The sequence below is a fragment of the Vulpes vulpes genome, chromosome 6 (assembly GCF_048418805.1).
Source record: "Vulpes vulpes isolate BD-2025 chromosome 6, VulVul3, whole genome shotgun sequence".
Classification (NCBI taxonomy): Eukaryota; Metazoa; Chordata; class Mammalia; order Carnivora; family Canidae; genus Vulpes; species Vulpes vulpes.
In genome coordinates this window covers 105,749,814-105,769,860 of record NC_132785.1, presented here as the reverse complement: position 1 = coordinate 105,769,860, position 20,047 = coordinate 105,749,814, and the positions used below count along the sequence as shown (strand labels likewise).

General features: G+C 40.9%; 1 protein-coding gene across 50 annotated transcripts in view; it reads right to left on the bottom strand.

The window, feature by feature from the left end:
• Positions 1-17,835: 17,835 nt before the first annotated feature.
• SIPA1L1 (signal induced proliferation associated 1 like 1) overlaps positions 17,836-20,047 on the bottom strand; it is a 371,521-nt gene continuing 369,309 nt past the window's right edge. For all 50 annotated transcript variants that reach the window (XM_072761869.1, XM_072761890.1, XM_072761879.1 and 47 more), the window contains one exon: positions 17,836-19,816. In XM_072761869.1, the coding sequence (XP_072617970.1) occupies positions 19,673-19,816 (144 nt within the window). In that variant the 3' untranslated portion in view covers positions 17,836-19,672. The remainder of the gene's footprint in view (positions 19,817-20,047) is intronic.

Below are 20,047 nucleotides of genomic sequence, written 5' to 3'. Positions count from 1 at the left end.
CATCACTAAGTAAAATCCATACTTTATTCCGATCAGGACCATTGGTTTTTGACAAAAAATGTGTTGCTGGCAAATGCCATGAGACCACATCCTGGTAACTAAACCTTCAGGGACAAAGTCCTCTGTCGTAAGAGCTCTCTGGTCTCAGCTTAAACTGGAGAACTGAGCGGGCCTCACGTGTAGACTCGGATCCTGTGAGGTCATGGGGACGGACATGTGGAAATTCTAGTACTGAAGGGCCTGCAGCGTCGTAGACTCTCAGCCCCAGGCTTAAAACTCCTGAGTTGTAATGTGTGATGAGTAGCCTTCTCCTTGAGTCCCTTAGACTTTAATTTGTAATCTTGAAGCAAAGTTTAAAATGCATTGATGATGAACAGCTTTGTACTTTAATATTTAGTCAGCGTGCTGTACATTTCATCCCCAGGACTCCTCTTCTATGTGGACGTTTGTAGATTTCGATGCTCTGCCCTCACCTCCTCCATCCTGCACCTCCCACCTCTGGCTACCACCAATCCGTTCTCTGTAAGTTCAGAGTTTGGTAGAGGGGATTGTTAGTTTTGGCATTTTTTAGATTCCACAAATAAGGGATATTATAAAGTGTTTGTCTTTAACTTATTTTACTCAGCATGTTGCCTACAAGGTCCATCCATGTTGCCACAAATGGGAAGATTTCCTTATTTTTTATGGCTGTATAATATTCCTCGGTGTGTGTGTGTGTGTGTGTGTGTGTGTGTGTGTGTGTGTGTGTTACTACATTTTCTTTATCCATTCATTTATTGATGGGCACTTCTTCACTGTTGAAAATCATGCTGCAATGCACGTGGGGGTACAGTTACCTTTTTGAGTTAGTGTTTTCATTTCCCTCTGATAAAAACCCAGATGTAGAATTTCTGGATCATATGTTAGTTCTAGTTTTACTTTTTGAGGACCTCCATACTATTTTCCATGTGGTGGCACCAATTTATGTTCCCACTAGCAAAGGTTCCCTTTTCTTTATATCCTTGCCAATATTGTTACTTCTTGCGTTTTTAATAATAGTCATTCAAACAGGTGCAAGGTGGTATCTCACTGTGGGTTTGATTTGCACTTCCCTGATGATTAGTAATGCTGAGCATCTTTTCATGTATCTGTTGGCCATCAATATGCTGTCTTTGGAAAATGTCTATTCAGGTCCTCTGCCCATATTTTAATCAGATTGGATTTTTTGCTCTTGAGTTGTGAAAGTTCTATATGTTTTTTGGATATTAGCCCTTTATCAGATATGATTTCCAAATATTTTCTCCAATTTAGTAAGTTGCCTTTTCATCTTGTTGATGGTTGTTTAGCTATCCAGAAGCTTTTCAGTTTGATGTAGTCCCGCTTGTTTATTTTTGCTCTTGTTGCTTTTGGGGTTATATATAAAAAATCACTGCCACAACCAATGTGAAGGGGTTTACTGCCTGTTTCCCTCTAGAGTTTGTGATTCCAGGTTTTACAACTAGGTCTTTAATCCATTTTGAGTTAATGTCTGTGTATGGTGTAAGATAGTGGTCCAATTTCATCTTTTTGTATGTGGCTTTCAAGTTTTCCCACCATCATTTATTGAAGAGACTGACCCTTTCTCATTATATATTCTTGGCTCCTTTATCATAAGTTAATTGACCACATATGTATGTGTTTATTTCTGGGCTTTCTATTCTGTTCCATTTCTTTACGTGTCTGTTTTATGCCAATACTATAGTGTTTTGGTTACTATAGCTTTGTAACATAGTTTGGAAAAGGTATCATTAATGCCTCCTGCCTTGTTGTTCTTTCTCAAGATTGCTTTGGCTATTAAATTTTTTGTGGTTCCATACAAATGTTAGGATTGTTTTATTTCTCTAAAAAATCCCACATTGGAATTTTGATAGAGATTGTTTGAATCTGTAGATTGCTTTAGGTGGCATGGATATTTTAACAATATTCAACACCCAAATTTGATAAAATGTTATCAATAATTATCATTTTAACAGTAGTCTTCCATTCCTTGAGAATGGTATATTTTTCCACTTATTTGTGTCTTAAATTTCTTTCATTAATATCTTACAGTGTTCAGTGTACAAGTTTTTCACCTCCTTAGTTAATTTATTCCTAGGAATTTTATTTCTTTTGATACAATTGTGAGTGGAATTGTTTTCTTAATTTCCCTGATAGTTCATTGTTAGTGTAAAGAAATGCAACAGATTTATGTATATTGATTTTGTATTCTGCAACTTTACTGAATTTATTTATTAGTTTTAACATTTTTTGGCATAATCTTTAGAGTTTTCTATATATAGTATCAGGCCATTTGCAAAATTACAGTTTTACTTTTTCCTTTCCTATTTGGATGCCTTATTTGTCTTTTTCTTGCCTAATTGCTCTAGCTAGGCCTTCTAATACTTTGTTGAATACAAGTGGCAAGAGTCGTCACCCTCATTTTGTTCCTGATCTTGGAAAAAAAGCTTTCAGGTTTTCACCATTGAGTATGATGTTAGCTGTGGGATTGTCTTATAAAGCCCTTATTATGTTGAGATATGTTCCTTTTATATCTACTCTATTGAGAGAGTTTTTATCATAAATTGATGTCAAATATTGTTAAATACTATTCTCTGTATCAGTTGTGATGATATATATTTTTTATCTTTCATTTGTTAATCTGGTGTGTGATGTTGATTGATTTTTGGATGTTGAACCATCCTCACATCCTTGAAATAAATTATACTTGATCATAGGTCTTAGGATTGGTATTAATTATTCTTTGAACATTTGGTGGAATTTCCCAGTATAATCTGCTGGTCCTTGAATTTTCTATTTCTTCATGATTCAGTCTTGGTAGGTTCTATGATTAGGAATTTTCCATTTCTTCTAGATTGTTCCACTGGTTGGCATAAAATTGTTCATAGTAGTCTCTTATGATCCTCTGCATTTCTGTGGTATCAGTTGTAAAATCTTCTCCTTCATTTCTGATTTTATTTTAGCCTCCTCTCTCTTTCTTAGTTAATTGAGCTAATGGTTTTGTCAGTTTTGTTTATCTTTACAAAGAACTATCTCTTGATTTCGTTGATATTTTCTGTTGCCTTTTTTGGTCTTTATTTTATTTCTGCTCTGATCTTTATTTCCTTTCTTCTACTAGCTTTGGGCTTTGTTTCTTTTCCCAGTTTCATCTGGTGTAAACTTAAGCTGTTTATTTGATATCTGTTACTTGATGTGTAGACTTTTATAACTATAAACTTCCCCTCCTAGAACTACCTTAGCTGCACCAAATAAATTTTGATACATTTCCATTTTTGTTTGTCTAAAGTATCTTTTTATTTCTTCTGTGATGCGTTGATTGTTCATTGGTTGTTGTTTAATATCCATGTATTTGTGTTTTTCTAGTTTTCTTGTTGTAACTGATTTCTAGTTCTTACCATTGTGGTCATAAAAGATACTTAATATGATTTCAATCCTCCTAAATTTATTAAGATGTGTTTCATGGCCTACTATATGATTTATCCTGGAGAATGTTCCATGTACACTTGAGAAGCATACATATTATGTTTTTGGATGGAATGTTCCATTTATTTCATCCATTTGTTAAGTCCATCTGATCTAACATGTTGTTTAAGAGTGATGTTTCCTAATTGATTTTCTGTCTGGATTATCTATCCGTTGATGCAAGTAGGATATTAAAGTCCCCTGCTATTATTATATTGCTGTCTCTTTTCCCCTTTAGGTCTGTTTATATTTGGTTTATATATTTATGTGCTCCTATGCTAGATGCATAAATATTTACGCATGTTATATCCTCTTACTGGATTGACTCTTTTATCATGATGTAATGGCCTTGTCTCTTATTGTAGTCTTTGTCTTAAAGTCTATTTTCTCTGACGTAAGTATGGCTACTCTGACATTCTTTTGGTTTCCATTTGCAGGGAACGACTTTTCCCATCCCTTCACTTTCAGTCTTCGTGTGTCCTTATATCTAAAGCAAACTGTAGGCAGCATATAATATATAGGTGGGTTATGTTTCTTTTTAATATCCATTCAGCCACTATGTATTTGGACTGGAAAATGTACATTTACATTTACAGTGATGTATAATAGGTATGCCCTTATTGGCATCTTGTTAATTGTCTTCTGGCTATTTTGTAGTTTCTTTGTTCCTTTCTTCTTCTCTTGCTCTCTTCCTTTGTTAACTGCTTTACTTTAGTGTTGTGCTTAGGGTCTTTTCTCTTTGTCTTCTGTGTGTCTACTATGGATTTGTTGCTTCAGGGTTACCATGAGACTTACATAAAAGAATGTATATTTATAATAGTATATTTCTAGTTGATAAAATTTAAGTTTGAAAACATTCTAAAACTCTACCTTTTTATTTCCACCTCCAACATTTTTGTTTTTGATGCCAAAATATACATCTTTTTATCTTGTGTATCTCTTAATGTATTATTGTAGTTATAGTTGTTTTTACTACTTTTGTTTTTTAATCTTCACACTAGCTTTATAAGTGATGAATCTACCATCTTTACAACATTAGATTATTATGAACTATACTATATATTTACTTTTACCAGAGAGATATATATTTCATATATTTTTCCTGATTCTAAATAGTACCCTTTTGTCTCAGTTTAAAGTCGCTTGGAAAATAATTTTAAGGCCAGTCTGAAGGTGATGAACTTCTTGAGCTTTTGCTTGTCTGGAAAACTATTTACCCCTCTTTCAATTGTTAAAGACAACTTTTTTTGGGTATTCTTGGTTGGAAGCTTTTTTAGTTTCAGCACTTTGAATATATCATGCACTCTCTGGCCTATAAAGTTTCTGTTGAAAAATCTGCTGAAGTCTTATGAGGGTTCACTTGTATATATAACAAGTTGTTTTATCCTTTGCTGCTTTTGAGGATCTCTCCTTGTCTTTAACTTTTATAATGTGTGTTAGTGTGAGTCTCTTTGAGTTAATCTTATTTGGAACACTCTGGTCTTCCTGGATCTGGATGTATGTTTCCTTCCTCAGGTTAGAGAAGTTTTTAGCCATTATTTCTTCAAAATTTTCTACCTCTTTCTGTTTTCCAACTGGGACTCCTAAAATACAAATTTTGGTCCATTTGATATTGTCTATAGGTCCCTTAAACTACCTTTTCTCTTTTTCATTTTTTTTTTTTTTCATTTTGCTGCTCTGACTGGGTGAGTTCCATTGCCTTGTCTTTACTTTTTCTGCTTTATCACGTCTGATGTTGAACCCCTCTAGTGTATTTTTTTAATTCAGTTATTGTATTCCTCAGCTCTGTGACTTCTACTTGGTACTTTTAATATTTTTCTCTTTGTTGAAATTTTCACTTTAACTCATTCTTCTCCCAAGCTCAGTGAGCATCTTTATGATTGATATTTTGAACTCTTTATCAGGTAAATTAATTATCTTCATTTCATTAAGGCCTTTTTTTGAGGTTTCATTTTGCTCTTTTGTTTGAAATGTATTCATCTATTTCTTTATTTTTCTTGACTCTATTTGTAGGTAGGTTGTGTGTGTGTGTGTGTTGGTTTTTATGTATTAGATAAAACAGCCACCTCTCCCAATCTTGAAGGAATGATCTGGTATAGGTGATGAAGCTTATTGTTCAACCCTGCTTTAGCTCTTAATTGTCTCCCAAACCTTTGTGATTGTCCAAGCAGCCAACTTTATTTTTAGTGGCTCCTAGTAGTTGACAGTGTGCTAACACTTGTCAGTATCCCAAAGAGGAGGGGAGGGGTCTAAGTCAGCATCTAAATTCAGGCTAATTGCAAGCCACCCCCTTAAGCTGCAGGTTTTAAAATATGCAAATATATTTTGGAGGGTAACATTGAGAGTTGGTAGTTCTCTCTGCTCCCTCTGTCCTGAGCCCTGGGATGATAGCCAGTAAAGAACTGTTTCTTTCTTGGCTACCATCACATTGAAATGAACACAAGTCCTACTGGCCACAAGACTCAGGTGATCAAGGGATGTCTCCTGGATGACAACCACAAAAACCAGGGCACTAGACTAAAAACTGGGGCACCAGACACGTGTACAGGCTCCCCTCTAGAGTACCTGTGCTCTGGAGCACTGCAGAGGGAGAGTGGGAGGATATTCCCAGAGATGATTACAGTTGGCTTTTAGATGTGTATTTAATTAGAAGCCTGGCCCTTAGGGCAGAGCTATGAAGATAGACTAATAGGCCTGTTTCATAGAGAGACTGGGCGTTTCTCTCCTAACTGCTATGCTCTAGAGATGATAGCCAGTTAAGTACTCTTTCTCCATATATTATAGTTCTGTGAAGCCCATGATGAGCATAAGCCCTCCTGGCTAGCAGAGCCAAGCAATTTGTGTCCCTCTGGTGGCAGCCACAAAAACCAGGTGCCAGATGAAAGTAAAGCTCCTTTCTGGGAGATACTGGTGAATTGGAAGAAATAGAAGGAGAAGATGAAGATGGTGCCCATTGGCCCCAGCCTTAGAAGAGTGTTTTTTTGAGTAGCCCTTTAGATAGATGCATGTTAAATTAGATGCCTGCTCCTCAGGCTGATACTTTAAAATAAACAAATAAGCCTCTGCCTCTACTCTGGGTCCTGGGGTGGAGAGCCTGCCTCTGTGAACCTTTTAGGAACTATTTCTCTATGTTATAGCCTTGTGGGTCTCATGGATGCAAGCTCATTGGTTTCAAAGTTAGATGGTTTTGGAGCTTATCTCTCAGGTGCAGGTCTTAAAAGTTCAGGTGCTACATGTGGGATTCAAACCCTTTGCTTCTCAGCAAACTCTGGTTTGTATGTTCTCTCCCCATCGTGGGCCACACACCAGGGATGGGATTGTATCTCAGCCTCTTCTTCCCACTTTGATGTGGGTTTCTTCCTCATTTGCCTAATATGTAAGAGTCACTCAGCTAGTTTTAAGCTTTTTTTTTTCAGAGGAAATTGTTCCATATATAACAGTAGATTCAGAGTTTGTGGGAGGAGGTGAATTCAGGATCCTCCTACATTGCCATCTTGAGCTAGAACCTCATATTCTAGTTTTTGTGAAGGATTTAGGAGTCTGAGAGAGAATGACTCTGATCACATCAGAACCAAAGAAGAGGCCAACTGAGGGAGATTAAAGATGGTGCATATTCTTTGACAAGCCTCTCCTGGAGATGTGGAGTCTGTTTCTACTAGACTTAAAAGAACTTGGGAAAGTGACACCATGTCATTTCTGGACCTAGCTTTTAAGAAGATTGGCAGATTCCACCTTGGTCTCTTGGAGCTTTGAACACCATGTGAGAAGCCCAACTACACTGTTAGTTGGAGCACATAGATGGGGATCCCTGGTGGCTCAGCGATTTAGTGCCTGCCTTCGGCCTAGAGCATGATCCTGGAGTCCCAGGATCGACTCCAGGCTCCCTGCATGGAGCCTGCTTCTCCCTCTGCCTGTGTCTCTGCCTCTCTCTCTCTCTTTCTCTCTCTGTCTCTCATGAGCAACAACAACAAAAAAGAGCACATAGAAAGGCTCTGAGACTATCTAGAGAGAAGAAGGGGCCCTGCTGAGAGGATAAAAATATGAGTGAGGCCATCTTGGACTCTCTAAACCATCCCAGCTGAACAGCACTAAGTCACTCAAGTTAATAGCACAGGGAGTGGAAGAATCACCCAACTGAGCCCTGCCCAAGTTCCTGACCTCTGGAATTGTATATAGGCTTACCCTGTGAGATTGCAAGTTTGGGTCCAGACCACTACAATAAAGCAAGTTACATGAATTTTTTGGTTTCCCAGTGCATGTAAAAGTTAGGTTTACAAAAAAAAAAAAAAAAGTATGTTTACACCATACTGTAGTCTATTAAGTGTGCAATAGCATTATGTCTAAAAATAATGTATAGATTTTAATTTAAAAATACTTTATTACTGAAAAATGCTAATCATCATCTGAGCTTTCAGTGAGTTCTAATCTTTTTGCTGGTGGAAGGTTTTGTTTCCATGTCAATGGCTGCTGACTGATCGTGGTGGTAGCTGCTTGGTGAGGTGGCTTGGAAATTCCTTAAGACAACAAAAAAGTTTGCTGCATTAGTTGACTCTTCCTTTCATGAACACAGTCTCTGTAGCACGTGATGCTATTTGATAGCATTTTACCCACAGAACTTCTTTAAAATTGAAGTCAGGGCAGCCCCGGTTGCTTAGTGGTTTAGCACCGCCTTCCACCCAGGGCATGATCCTGGAGACCGGGGATCGAGTCCCACGTCAGGCTCCCTGCATGGAGCCTGCTTCTCCTTCTGCCTGTTTCTCTCTCTCTCTCTCTCTCTCTCTCTCCCTCTATCTCTTAAATAAATAAATAAATAAATAAATAAATAAATAAATAAATAATCTGGACAGCCTGGGTGGCTCAGCGGCTTGGCGCCGCCTTCCGTCCAGGGTGTGATCCCCGGGACCTGGGATCGAGTCACACGTCAGGCTCCCTGCATGGAGCCTGCTTCTCCCTCTGCTTGTATCTCTGCCTCTCTCTGTGTGTGTCTCTATGAATAAATAAATAAAATATTTAAAAAAATAATCTTTAAAAAATAAAATAAAATATAATTGAAGTCATCCTCAGACCCTCCCGCTGCTTTATTAGCTAAGTTTTTGTAATATTCTAAAACGTTTGTTGTCCTTTCAACATCCTTCATGCTAGAAGAGGATCCCATCTCACGAAGCCACTTTCTTTGCTCAACCATAAGAAGCAACTCCTCATCTATTAAAGTTTTATCAAGAAATTGCAGCAATTTAGTTCCATCTTCAGAATCTAATTCTAATTCCAGTTCTCTTGCTATTTCCACCATACCTGCAGTTATGTTCTCCACTGAAGACTCCACTCCCCTTGATGTCATCCAAGAGGGCTGGAATCAATGTCTTCCAAACTGTTATTCTTGACATCTTGACCTCTTCCTATGAATCACGAGTTGTTTTGTTTGTTTGTTTGTTTGTTTGTTTGTTTTTTTATATAATTCCAGTACAGTGAACAGTGTTATCTTAGTTTCAGGTATCCAATATAGTGATTCAACAATTCTATGCATTACTCTGTGCTAATCATGATTATTGTACTCTTTAATCCCCTTCACTTAGTTCAACCATTCTCCCATTCCCCACCCCTCTGGTAACTTCTCTATGTTTAAAAGTCTGGGTTTTTTTGGACTCTTTTTCTCTCTGTTTCTTAAATTCCACACATGAGTAAAATCATATGGTATTTGTCTTCCTCTGACTGACTTAATTCACTTAGTATTATACCCTCTACATCCACCCATGTTGCAAATGTCAAGATTTCATTCTTTTGGATGGCTGAATAATGTTCCATTATAGATACATACCACATCTTCTTTATCCATTCATCTATGAATGAACACCTGGGTTGCTTGAGTACCTTGGCAATTATAAATAATGCTACAATAAACAGGAGCACATATATCTTTTTGAATTAATGTTTTTGTTTTCTTTGGGTAAATAACCAGTTGTGGAATTACTGGATCATATGGTAATGCTATTTTTAATTTTTTGAAGAACCTCCATCCTGTTTTCCACAGGGGTCATGAATGTTCTTAATGCCATCTAGAATGGTGAATCCTTGCCAGAAGTTTTTCAAGATGCTTTGCCCAGATCCATCAGAGGAATCACTATCTGTGGTGGCTATAGCCTAATGAAATGTATTTTTTTAATAATAAAGCTTGAAAGCCCAAATTATTCCTTGACCCATGGGCTACAGAATAGATGTTGTCTTAGCAGACCTGAAAACAGTAATCTCATTGTACATCACCATCAGAGCTCTTGGGTGGTCAGGTGAGTTGTTAATGAAAAAGCAGCAATATTTTGAAATAATTCTTTTTTGAGCAGTAGTCTCAACTGTGGGCTTAAAATATTCAGTAAACTATGTCATAAATAGATGTGCTATCATCCAGACTTTGTTTTTTCATTTATAGTGCCACAGGCAAAGTAGATTAGCATGATTCTGAAGGGCCGGAGGATTTTTGGAATGGTCCAGAGCCCTGGATTCCACTGAAAGTCACCAGTTGTGTTGCCCCTAACAAGACAGTCAGCCTGGCCTTTGAAGCTTGGAAGCCCGGCATTGACTTCCCTCTCTAGCTATGAGAGTCCCAGATGGCATCTTTCAATAAAAAGTTGTTTAGTCTACACTGAAAATCTGTAGCCACCTTCATTACTGGTCTTAGCTGGATCTTTGGGATAACTCGCTGCAGCTTCTTCATCAGCACTTGGGGATTCATCTTGTACTTTGATGTAATGGAGATGGCTCCTTTCCTTAAACCTCATGACCTATCCTCTGTTAGTTTTCAGACTTTTCTTCTGCAGCTTCCTCACCTGTCTCTACCTTCCCAGAATTGAAAAGGGTTAGGGCCTTGCTCTGGATTAGGCTTTGGCTGGTTTGATCTTCTCTCCAGACCACTAAAACTCTCCATATCAGCAAGACTGTTTTCCTTTCTCACCATTCATGCATTCACTGGAATCGCACTTTTCATTTCCTTCAAGAACGTTTTCTTTGAGTTCACAGCTTGGCTCACTGTTTGATGCAGGAGGCCTAGCTTTTGGCCTGTCTTGGCTTTCCACATGCCTTCCTCACTAAACTTAATCATTTCTAGCTTTGGATTTAGAATGAGAGACATGCCACTCTTCCTTTCACTTGAACACTGAGAGGCCATTGTAGGGTTATTAATTGGCCTAAGTTCAATATTGTTGTGTCTCAGGGAATGGGGAGGCCTGAGGAGAGGGAGAGAGATGGAGGAATGGTTGTTTATTAAGGTGATGGCATGGTTCCCGGCACCACAAAACAATAGTGACATCTATGATCCCTGATCACAGATCAGCATAGCAAGTATAATAATAGTTTGAAATATTGTGATAATTACCAAAATGTGACAGAGTTGAGTGCTCAAGTGAGCAACTGCTGTTGAAACAATGGCACCGATAGACTCGCTCAGTGCACAGTTGCCACAAACCGTCAATTTGTAATAAATGCAATGTCTGCAAAGTGCAATTAGGTGAAACACAATAAAAGGAGGTATGGCTACCTAATAAAGTGGTAGTTGTTTTAAGTCACTAAGTATGAAGTACTTCGATGGCCATTGATAACCAGAACACCGACTAAAGGAAGAGATCCTGACCAGGAACATTGCCCCCTAGGTGCAGGTCGGCTGGCAGTTGGGCAGAGTTTGGGCTTTTGCCAGGATTGACAGTGGGAAACTAGGCTTGTTCTGTCCCTCTGTTGCTTTAGCAAGCAGACTCCAAGGACCTTGGGTGGTTTTCTAAGAGATGTGCTTAGAGGCATAAAGTCTCTTCTTTTTTTATTTGATTGCTGAAAACTGGGAGCAACTTTGAAATCTATGACCCCGATCTGCTCACTGAGAAGGATACAGAACTGGTAGCAGGATATTACAGGAACATCAGTGATGAGATCTGATTAGACCAGACTGTAAGATTAACATCGTTGCAATTTATCCTAAGGAAAGATGAGTGTTATATACAGCATTTAGAAGTTGGTTTTAAAACAAAGATTTTCAGGAACCCTGGTGGCTCCAGCGGTTGAGTGTCTGCCTTCAGCTCAGGGCGTGATCCTGGGGTCTGGGGATCAAGTCCCATGTCGGGCTCACCGCGTGGAGCTTGCTTCTCCTCCCCCTACCTGTGTCTCTGCCTCTCTTTCTGTGTCTCTCATGAATGAATAGATAAAATCTTAAAAGAAGACTTTCATTGACTCCCACTAAGAAAATGCCTCTTGGTAAAAAAAAAAAAAAAAAAAAAAAAAAAAGCCTGGGTATACAGTGGGGTAAAGCTGAACATTTTAGCCACTGAGTAAATGGCTCTTCAAAGGGTCACTCTACCTTCCTCTCATAGAGAATCTTGCCCGCCCAGCTGGGCCGAGCTAGCCATTCTCCCAAGAACCAGCCAAGTGTCCAAGTATAACCTATATATTCACCTATAACACTTGTTGGGACTTGCTGCTCCCTGGCTCAGAAGAGCTGGCCAGCGGTTTTTGAAAGCTTAGGGTGGAATTTCTCAAAGAAATGGATTCAGGAATCAACCATGTCATAAACACCTGGTGTGCTTATTAAAATGAAGATTCTCTGACTCCACCAGACCTATTAATACTGAGTCCCTAAGCCTAGAGTCAAAGAATAGGAATTAAACAACTTGTCCAGATGGTGCTAACATCTAGGAACCATTGACTCAGGCTTTCAAAGATTCTTGTACCTCTACGCTTGGCCTGGGGTTGGACGGAGATGTTTGCTTGAATTGTAATTTGCAGGGAGAACATCTATACTGTATGTGAGAGAAGGTTGAAGCACCTCAGAGCCCCCTCTCTCTGTTAAGAGCTCCCAAAATGAGTGGTTTCATCCTAGTTTTCTGGTCTTTAGATACACTTTTGGTTGTCTTCTGTGGCCCCCAACCCCACCCCATTTACGAGTTAGTGTCCGTGATCCTCACTGCCTGGCTCCCTTCAGCAGGGATCCATGAAACCAGGCAATAAGGGGACCATAGGTGGGACCAATGGAATTGAGAAAGTATAGATTCAATAAATATCAGTGCTGGAATCTGAAGTGTGGGTTTGAATACTAGCTGTACCCATTCACCAGCTATTTTACTGCAAACAAGTTATTCAACCTCTCTAGGCCTTGGTTTCTAGTTTTGTAAGATGGGAACAATAATAGCCCCAGCCCACAGGGTGGGTGTGAGGGCCCAGTGGGCCGATGCATGTAGGGCATTTGTGCCCTTAATGCACATGATATATGATTATACGATTGTGGAGCAGGGGCCGGAATCCATGATACAGGAGGAAAAGTTGAGAGCATAGGGGGTTTTTGTCCAGGGAATAAATAACATTGGGAAGACTTGATATTTTCCAACATATTGATGGTTATTACTTGGGGAGTGAAATTTATGTTTGTGTAATTTGAAATGGCAGGACTGGGAGCAGTCACAAAAACTACAAGGAAGTGGATTTTCCCTAAATGAGTGTCTTTATTTTGCTTTTTTTTTTTTTTTTTTAAAAAGATTTTACTTATTCATGAGAGACACAAGAGGGACAGGCATTGACAGAGGGAGAAGCAGGCTCCCCTGTGGGGAGCCCGACGCAGGACTGGATCCTGGGACTCCAGGATCACACCCTGAAATGAAGGCAGACACTTAACCACTGAGCCACCCAGGCGTCCCTGAAAGGAATGACTTAAAAGAGAAGTTGAAATATACAGTGTGCTGCCCCAGAAGTCATGAGTTCCCCATCACCCGAGGTGCTCATGCTCAGGTGGCTGGAGGATGAAGATGAGATTCAGTCCTGTCTGGGCCGGGAGGTAGAATTGCCTGTCTTTAAAGGCCCCCTTCTATCCATGAGTCTGTGACTCATGACTCCAAGTTTATTTAAAGAGAACCAGAGAGCAGCCTGGGTGGCCCAGCGGTTTAACACCGCCTTTGGCCCAGGGCCTGACCATGGAGACCTGGGATCGAGTCCCTCGTCGGGCTCCCTGCATGGAGCCTGCTTCTCCCTCTGCCTGTGTCTCTGCCTCTCTCTCTCTGTGTCTCATGAATAAATAAATAAAATCTTAAAAAAAATAAAGAGAACAGCCCACTAGAATAGATGAAGGGATGGCATCTTCACAAGGTGGATCCTAGTTTGACTCTTTAATTCTTGGCTTTAAGCCCAGGAAACCACCCCGTCACCATCGATCTTGGAGACAAAATCTTTCCTGCAACAGACATCCACTGGTTCCATTTTTGCCTCCAGAACCCCAGACATCGAAGCTGGTTTCTCCTTCATAGTGCAGGGTATCAAATCCTTAAAGGCGGTGGTCAGGAACTCCATGTCCCCACTGCTCCGATCTTCCACCACGTCTTTTCTTTCAGGCGGTCGAATTGCTCATTCCCAGTATATGTGAATGAAGCCCGAGCATCTCCTCCAGCTGGAATCTTTAGGAATAAGCTAGACTGCATTTATGATGTGTGTTGTAAGAGGCATAGCCTCACTGATTTGATATGAACCTACATTGGGTCGAGTTTATCTTTGTACCAACTAAAACAAGTTTGCTAAGCCTATTCCTTGTTTTAAGATGACGGAACAGTTAAGCAGCTTAAAAAAATAACTGTGTTCAAATACCCTTAAGCTCTTTAGAAAAATTACTAGGTCAGTTACAAATCCGTCCTCCCTCTTCATTAAGATAGGTGACTGAAGGAACACTTCCAGGCAACGTTTTAGTCACTTCTAGTTTGCTATTTGAACTTGAGAACTTTCTTCCATGTATTTTCTAAGAGCGTTCACTCCCGGGAACAGCAGGTGGGTGAGGGTGGGGGTGTGATGGGAATGCGTGTGTATGATAGGGCCTGAGGCTGGTGAAGCTAACGGCTCTCTTGGGTTTGGCAAGAGGATCCAGAGGACAGCCACTTGAATGCCTATTTACCAGGCCAGTTACATAAATGTGTGTGGTGAGCTGGGAGTGTGGAAGGCAGTAGGGGTGGAGGCGTCTGTGTTGCCCTGGAGAGCCCCTACCCTCCCAAGCCATTTATACTTTTGCAAAGGAGGCTGGATTTTATTGGTGGATATCATTTTATGGTGCTTTTCTTACATGCTGAATTACAGAAATGCCTCTAGAGGAGAGATGAGGCTGGGTGGACTCACTAGAGATTTGAGGGCGTGCTAACAAATATGTAACAACAACAAAAAACATGTAGTGAGATTGGTCTATGTAAAGGAACACAGAACACTTTGGTCAAGGAAAAAAGAATGGTGGATGCATCTCTGGAATATGTGGCAAGATCCCTTATGGAAAGCATTTGTCTAAAGATACAGAGTAAGGTACCCAAGGCTTAGGTTATTTTGTCTGGGAGATCACTCAGGTTGAAACTGGGTCATGAGAGGTCCAAATTGAAGGATAAAATGAGCTGCATGTATTTAAAGGAGGGGCTGAGCCCGGCAGAGGAGCTGTAAAGGAGGGAGGCATAAGGGATGTGCTCAAAGTAAGTGAGGGAAGGCAATGTGAGAGCTGCTGGCTCCCAGCACTGAAGGCGAGCTTGGCTGAGGGGTGTAATGAGAGGTGAAGGGAAAAAAAAAGAAAAAAAGAGAGGTGAAGGGAGGTGAAGGTGAAAGCTCTCGGGTCTCAGGTGCGATGATGCAGACACACAAATGCAAGACAGCAGGAAAAGCTAGATTTGCAAGGATGGTGGGCCAGAGGGCTAGTCTGACAAGGAACGGAGGGAGCAAAGGCTGGCAGGCCTGAGGAGAGGCAGGAGATCTGTTGGAAAGGGGAAAAATGAGGGGCCAAAGTAGGAGCCCAGAAAACCAAGGTTCTGATGATCACCTCAGGGAAGAGAGCCACTGTCCTCAGATCTCTAAGCTGCAGCTTATCCAAAGGATATGGAAGATAAGCAACCCTTTCTTCCTCTCCAGACAGAAGTGGAGAAGATGGGCTGGTCTTCCAGCATGAGGATTTGGTTTCTTAACAGTAGCGGCAGGAATGAGGGCAGTTGAAAACTTGAGATTTGATAGGTAACTTTGAGATTTGATAGGTTCCTGGAGATCGGGGTAAGCAGGCTGGACTGGTTCTGGAAGTGGGTGAATGGAATTCAGCATTCCAGCCTAGAACCAAGTCTCCCAGTTTCTGGACTTCCCAGTGGCCACACACCGTGGGCCTGGCCAAGGGCTCTTCACCTGCTTTCCTATGCCTTGCTTTCCTTTGCAGCACTGCCATCCAGACTGTCAGCCAGCCACCCACCGCCCCAGCAAGGTGACCTAGGTCATTCTTGCTGACCTGGTAACTAGTTTCATCCCATTAATAGTCGTGAGGACACTCCAGTACTGTCCACGTAACACAGGAATTTAAAATAGTGAAGTAGCAAAAAGATTCATGCAAAGGGGGATCTAAATTACCTCTTTAGTAAAAAATAAATAAATAAATAAATAAATAAATAAATAAATAAATAAATAAAATAAATAAAAAGAAAAAAAAATTTATTGTACCTAAACCCTCTCCTTAGTATAGTTTAAGCCCGTTTCCCCTGCAAGGTGCTCCGTGGTTGGCTGACCCATCAAAAATGATACTTAGGCATGTGGACGTTATATATGCTACAGTAGTAGCATCTATTTCTTTTCATTATTACTGGGTGTGGATGTCCACCTGTTAACTCTACTCTTTGAAAGCATTGCTTCTAAACCAATACCTGGGAACTTCTAGAAAATGTTAACACTAAGTCCCCATCCCAGCCCTGCTAAATCACAGATTCTGGGGATGCAGCCCTGTGATGATGCATTTTAACAAAATCTGCAAGTAATTCCAATGGAAACGTAAGTGTTGAGTCAGCATTCTAAAATATATAGCAAAGGGTAGAAAGCACCTGACAGGAAAGGAGCTCATGTTGGCCCTTCCATCCCATTCTGCTATTAACATGCCAGGACACTGGCCCAGAAAACAACACAAAAGCCTTAACATATTGGAGATGGAGGACAAGGTAAGTTATTGTGCCTTTGGTTTCCCAATCACTGGCTTTACATGTGTGATCCCATTTAATCTTTCAAACTATATGAAACTGTTCCTATTTTATCCGATGAGGAAACCAAGCTCAGAGATTAACTTTTTTTTTTTTGAGATTAGGTAATTTATCTGAAGTCACAGCTGCTGTGTAGCGGGTGGGGTTTGAGTCTCAGTCTACGTCAAATGTTTATCTGATGGATCCAGGGTTTATTCCTTACAGATAGGTTGTTAGTGGCACAATTCATACAGAGAAAACGCATCCAACATTATTGTGGTATCATTCTTTTAAAAAGTAACAGAATTCCTGTTGAACAATGTCCTGGGCTTCTACTGGTCATGTGTTTCTGGCCCAGGTGGGCCATCTTGCACTTTCATCTCAACTTTGGTTGAGATGGGGAAGCAGCACCAAAAGGTTGCTGAAATGAATCAATTTTAAGACTGGAATCTGTTCAGGTTATCATTCTGTATTTAACTAGAGTCGAGGGGCTTAACCTCACTGGGCCTATTTCCTTTGCCCTTAGAGTTATTCCCGTCTGAGGAGTTGGTAATCCAACCCAAACCCATATGTTTATCCCAGGCAGCAGATATGAAGCACAACCAGATGGCCCTCCAATCAGCTCAAGGATGAAGACCCTCCATCAACGTAGGCTAATGGCCTGAGGAGAGGCAGGAAATGTCTCCCAGGGACTCTCAACCCACTTCCAAGCCCTTCAGAAATAAAGGATAAGCCCTTCCTTCCAGGTAAGAATCATGGTCCAGACAGACCCTTTTAGCTTACTAATCAGATTTATTTTGTGGCATCCAGTCTTGCCCTGTCTTGTAATTCTAGAATTTGCAGAACTGTTGAACCAAATAAAAGGAAGAAACTGTCAGTTCTCAATTAGCTGCACCAGTGGAGAGGAACAGTGATGTGGTAAGATTTTAAAAATTTGGTTCCATTTGGCTTTGGAATGCATTATGACTTTTTCAGTAGATTAACTTTTCTAATTATATTTTGTACAGCCTAATATTAACAGGCATTTGTATTCCCTGAGCACACAACATCTAACACAGATTCGGGTGATGCAGTAGCGGAGGTCCAAAAATGTGCTGGGCTCAGGGAATGATGGTGTTGTTATGGAAAATCCACACATGGATAATGAAGAGGGAACTAATTAGAAAGTGCTCAGCAAATATTAAATTATAAGCAGAGAAGCCAAATTAGAAATTCTCTAAGGACATGTGTACAGAGAGTAAAAAAGGTCATTAACATTCTATGAGGGACAGAAACTTTGAAGAACCCTTTTTCAGTGTTTATGGAACCTCATGAAAAAAAATCGGCTGCAAGGAGGGTCAATGAGTTACTGGGTGGTCTTTCAAATAAGAAAACCTCAAGCAATAATACCAAGGCATTTTAAAAGAGCGTTTAAAATGAATTTTATTGTTTGAATTTTACAAGTAGTCTTTAAAGACTTCAAACAAGAACTCTGTTGCAAAACTCTAATAAATAGCTTGCCCCAAGCCCCCAAACAAATGAAAGACTAAATAAAAACTAAAACTCGGAAGGATCAGCAAGACTTCAGAATGCTTGGATGTTAGCGATATTTCTCATTTACAAAGAGATACCAGGCAACGTAACAATCTCCTTCATACAAGTCAAAGAGAGAAAAGAGACAGACAATTGAGATCTTTACAAAGCACTCCGAAATCTTCCTATTTCCATGATGGAAATGTCACCCGAAAAAAAAAAATTCCATGGAAAAAAAATCACAATCATGAATGAAACCATAAAAGTCTGGTGGAGGGGGTAGGAGGAGTAGAGGGAAAATCCATCCCGTTTCTCTCAGGGATGGAGGAAGGAGCTGAGATTACTTGGGGTGGGGAGCTTCCAAGCAGATGACACTAAATTGCTGAACGTTCCCTACACCAAGGTTGCCACTGAAGGGACACGGGTGTCAGCTGCATGACATTTTATGAAGGCAAGAAACAAGGCCACCAGGGGCTCCCCGGGTCCCTCAACACTGGTGGGCCCAGTGTGTGTGTCTGTCTGCAGGGCTGGGGGCCTTGGGACAATGGCCAGAGGCCCAGAGCAGCTGCATCACTAGACAGGAAAAACAGCACATCAATCATTTCTGCAACAGAATCCTCTGGCTGGCCACAAAAGGATTCGGGAAACACCGTGCTTCAAGTGCACACCAGGACATGCAGGTTTCATAAGCCCGTCCTAGGATCACAGTCGTTGCTCCCAACAAGCAAGTATTAAACAATTTAACATTCACTTTCCCTAGTTATAAGTACTGGTGAAGTCTGGCTTTGGAAAGGATTAATCTGGCCATTTTGAGTATGCTAAAAATACAATTTTGCCACATTTTCATCTTTACACATCTCAAACAAAAGCTATACTTTGAACCAAAATGCATACAAGTAAGATTTCACTCTGGAGGGATTCTGAAACCAATTAATGTTTGGAGCCAGGAAGCTGGAGGGGCGCGGATTCCAATTGGATGGGACTCCCTTAAACCAGATCAAAAGGGCTCTAGCTCTGAGGAGCGCACACCTGGGTCCATCTCCCCCAGGAAAGGAAGGGGGGAGTGACGTCACAATGCAGGGCCACAAAGGGGCACGGCTCGAGGCCCTGGCTCTGACTCTGGGGTGCTGACTCTGCCCCTGCCAGACACGGACATGGGGAGATAGGGGCTCAAGGGCGCTAGCTCATGCACAGGTTGTTCAGGGGAGGAAGGCATTTTCTCAAAGCACCGCCCTCCCCAGGCATTTTAGGAATAAAGGTAAGGAAACCCCCCTCCCCAAATAAACAATTAAAAAAAACTCTATTTTCCTAGGAGCAATGACATTTGTCAGTATAACGAGGGAAAGCTTGGGTTACCTGAACTCGTAAGAGCTAATGGAAATAGAGGCAGATGGGCCAGGGCGCCTTGGCCCACTTTCTTTTTTAAATACGTAACAGATAAAGATATTGTGCAAAAAAATAAAGACATTCACATTTTAGCAGTTAAACTTTTATTTTACTTTTTAAAATTTTTATTTACTTTTTTGTTTTTCTTTTCTACAAAAGGCAGATAATGATTGTTGATCTGCAATTGTTGTGTTGTGCGCTCCCCAAAAGGGGCCGAAGTAGGAAGCGAGGGCGGGTGTGCAGAGAAGGCGTCCAGTGGCAGGGCTGAGGGACTGCCGGGCCTCACTAGAGCGCACCCCGGGGCCCCCTGGCCCGACTGGCCATGGCTGCTCGCCCTAACTCATGTCTATGGTATTGAAGACCCATTCCGTGAATTTCTTCAGCTTGTCGGAGGCGTTCTGGGACTCCTCCTGCAGTCTCAGGTTGTCCTCCCGCAAGTGCTGGACCTCTGCCTGCAGGTGGGCTTTGTCTTCCTTCTCCTGGGAGGTAGAGCGGGGTAGAAAAGGGCTGGGACGGGGGGCTAGGGATCCATCTGTCCCCTTCACCCAACTCTGTTCTTCGTCCTGAGTATCTGCTAAACATCTGTATGTGTGGCCTGATAGTAGGCATTTGGCTACTCAAGCCAGGGAACGGGTCTACCAGAGACCCACTAAAGTTTATTTTGGAATGCAAAGACATTAACGTGTACTTTAATGTCTTTGGTAAGGACT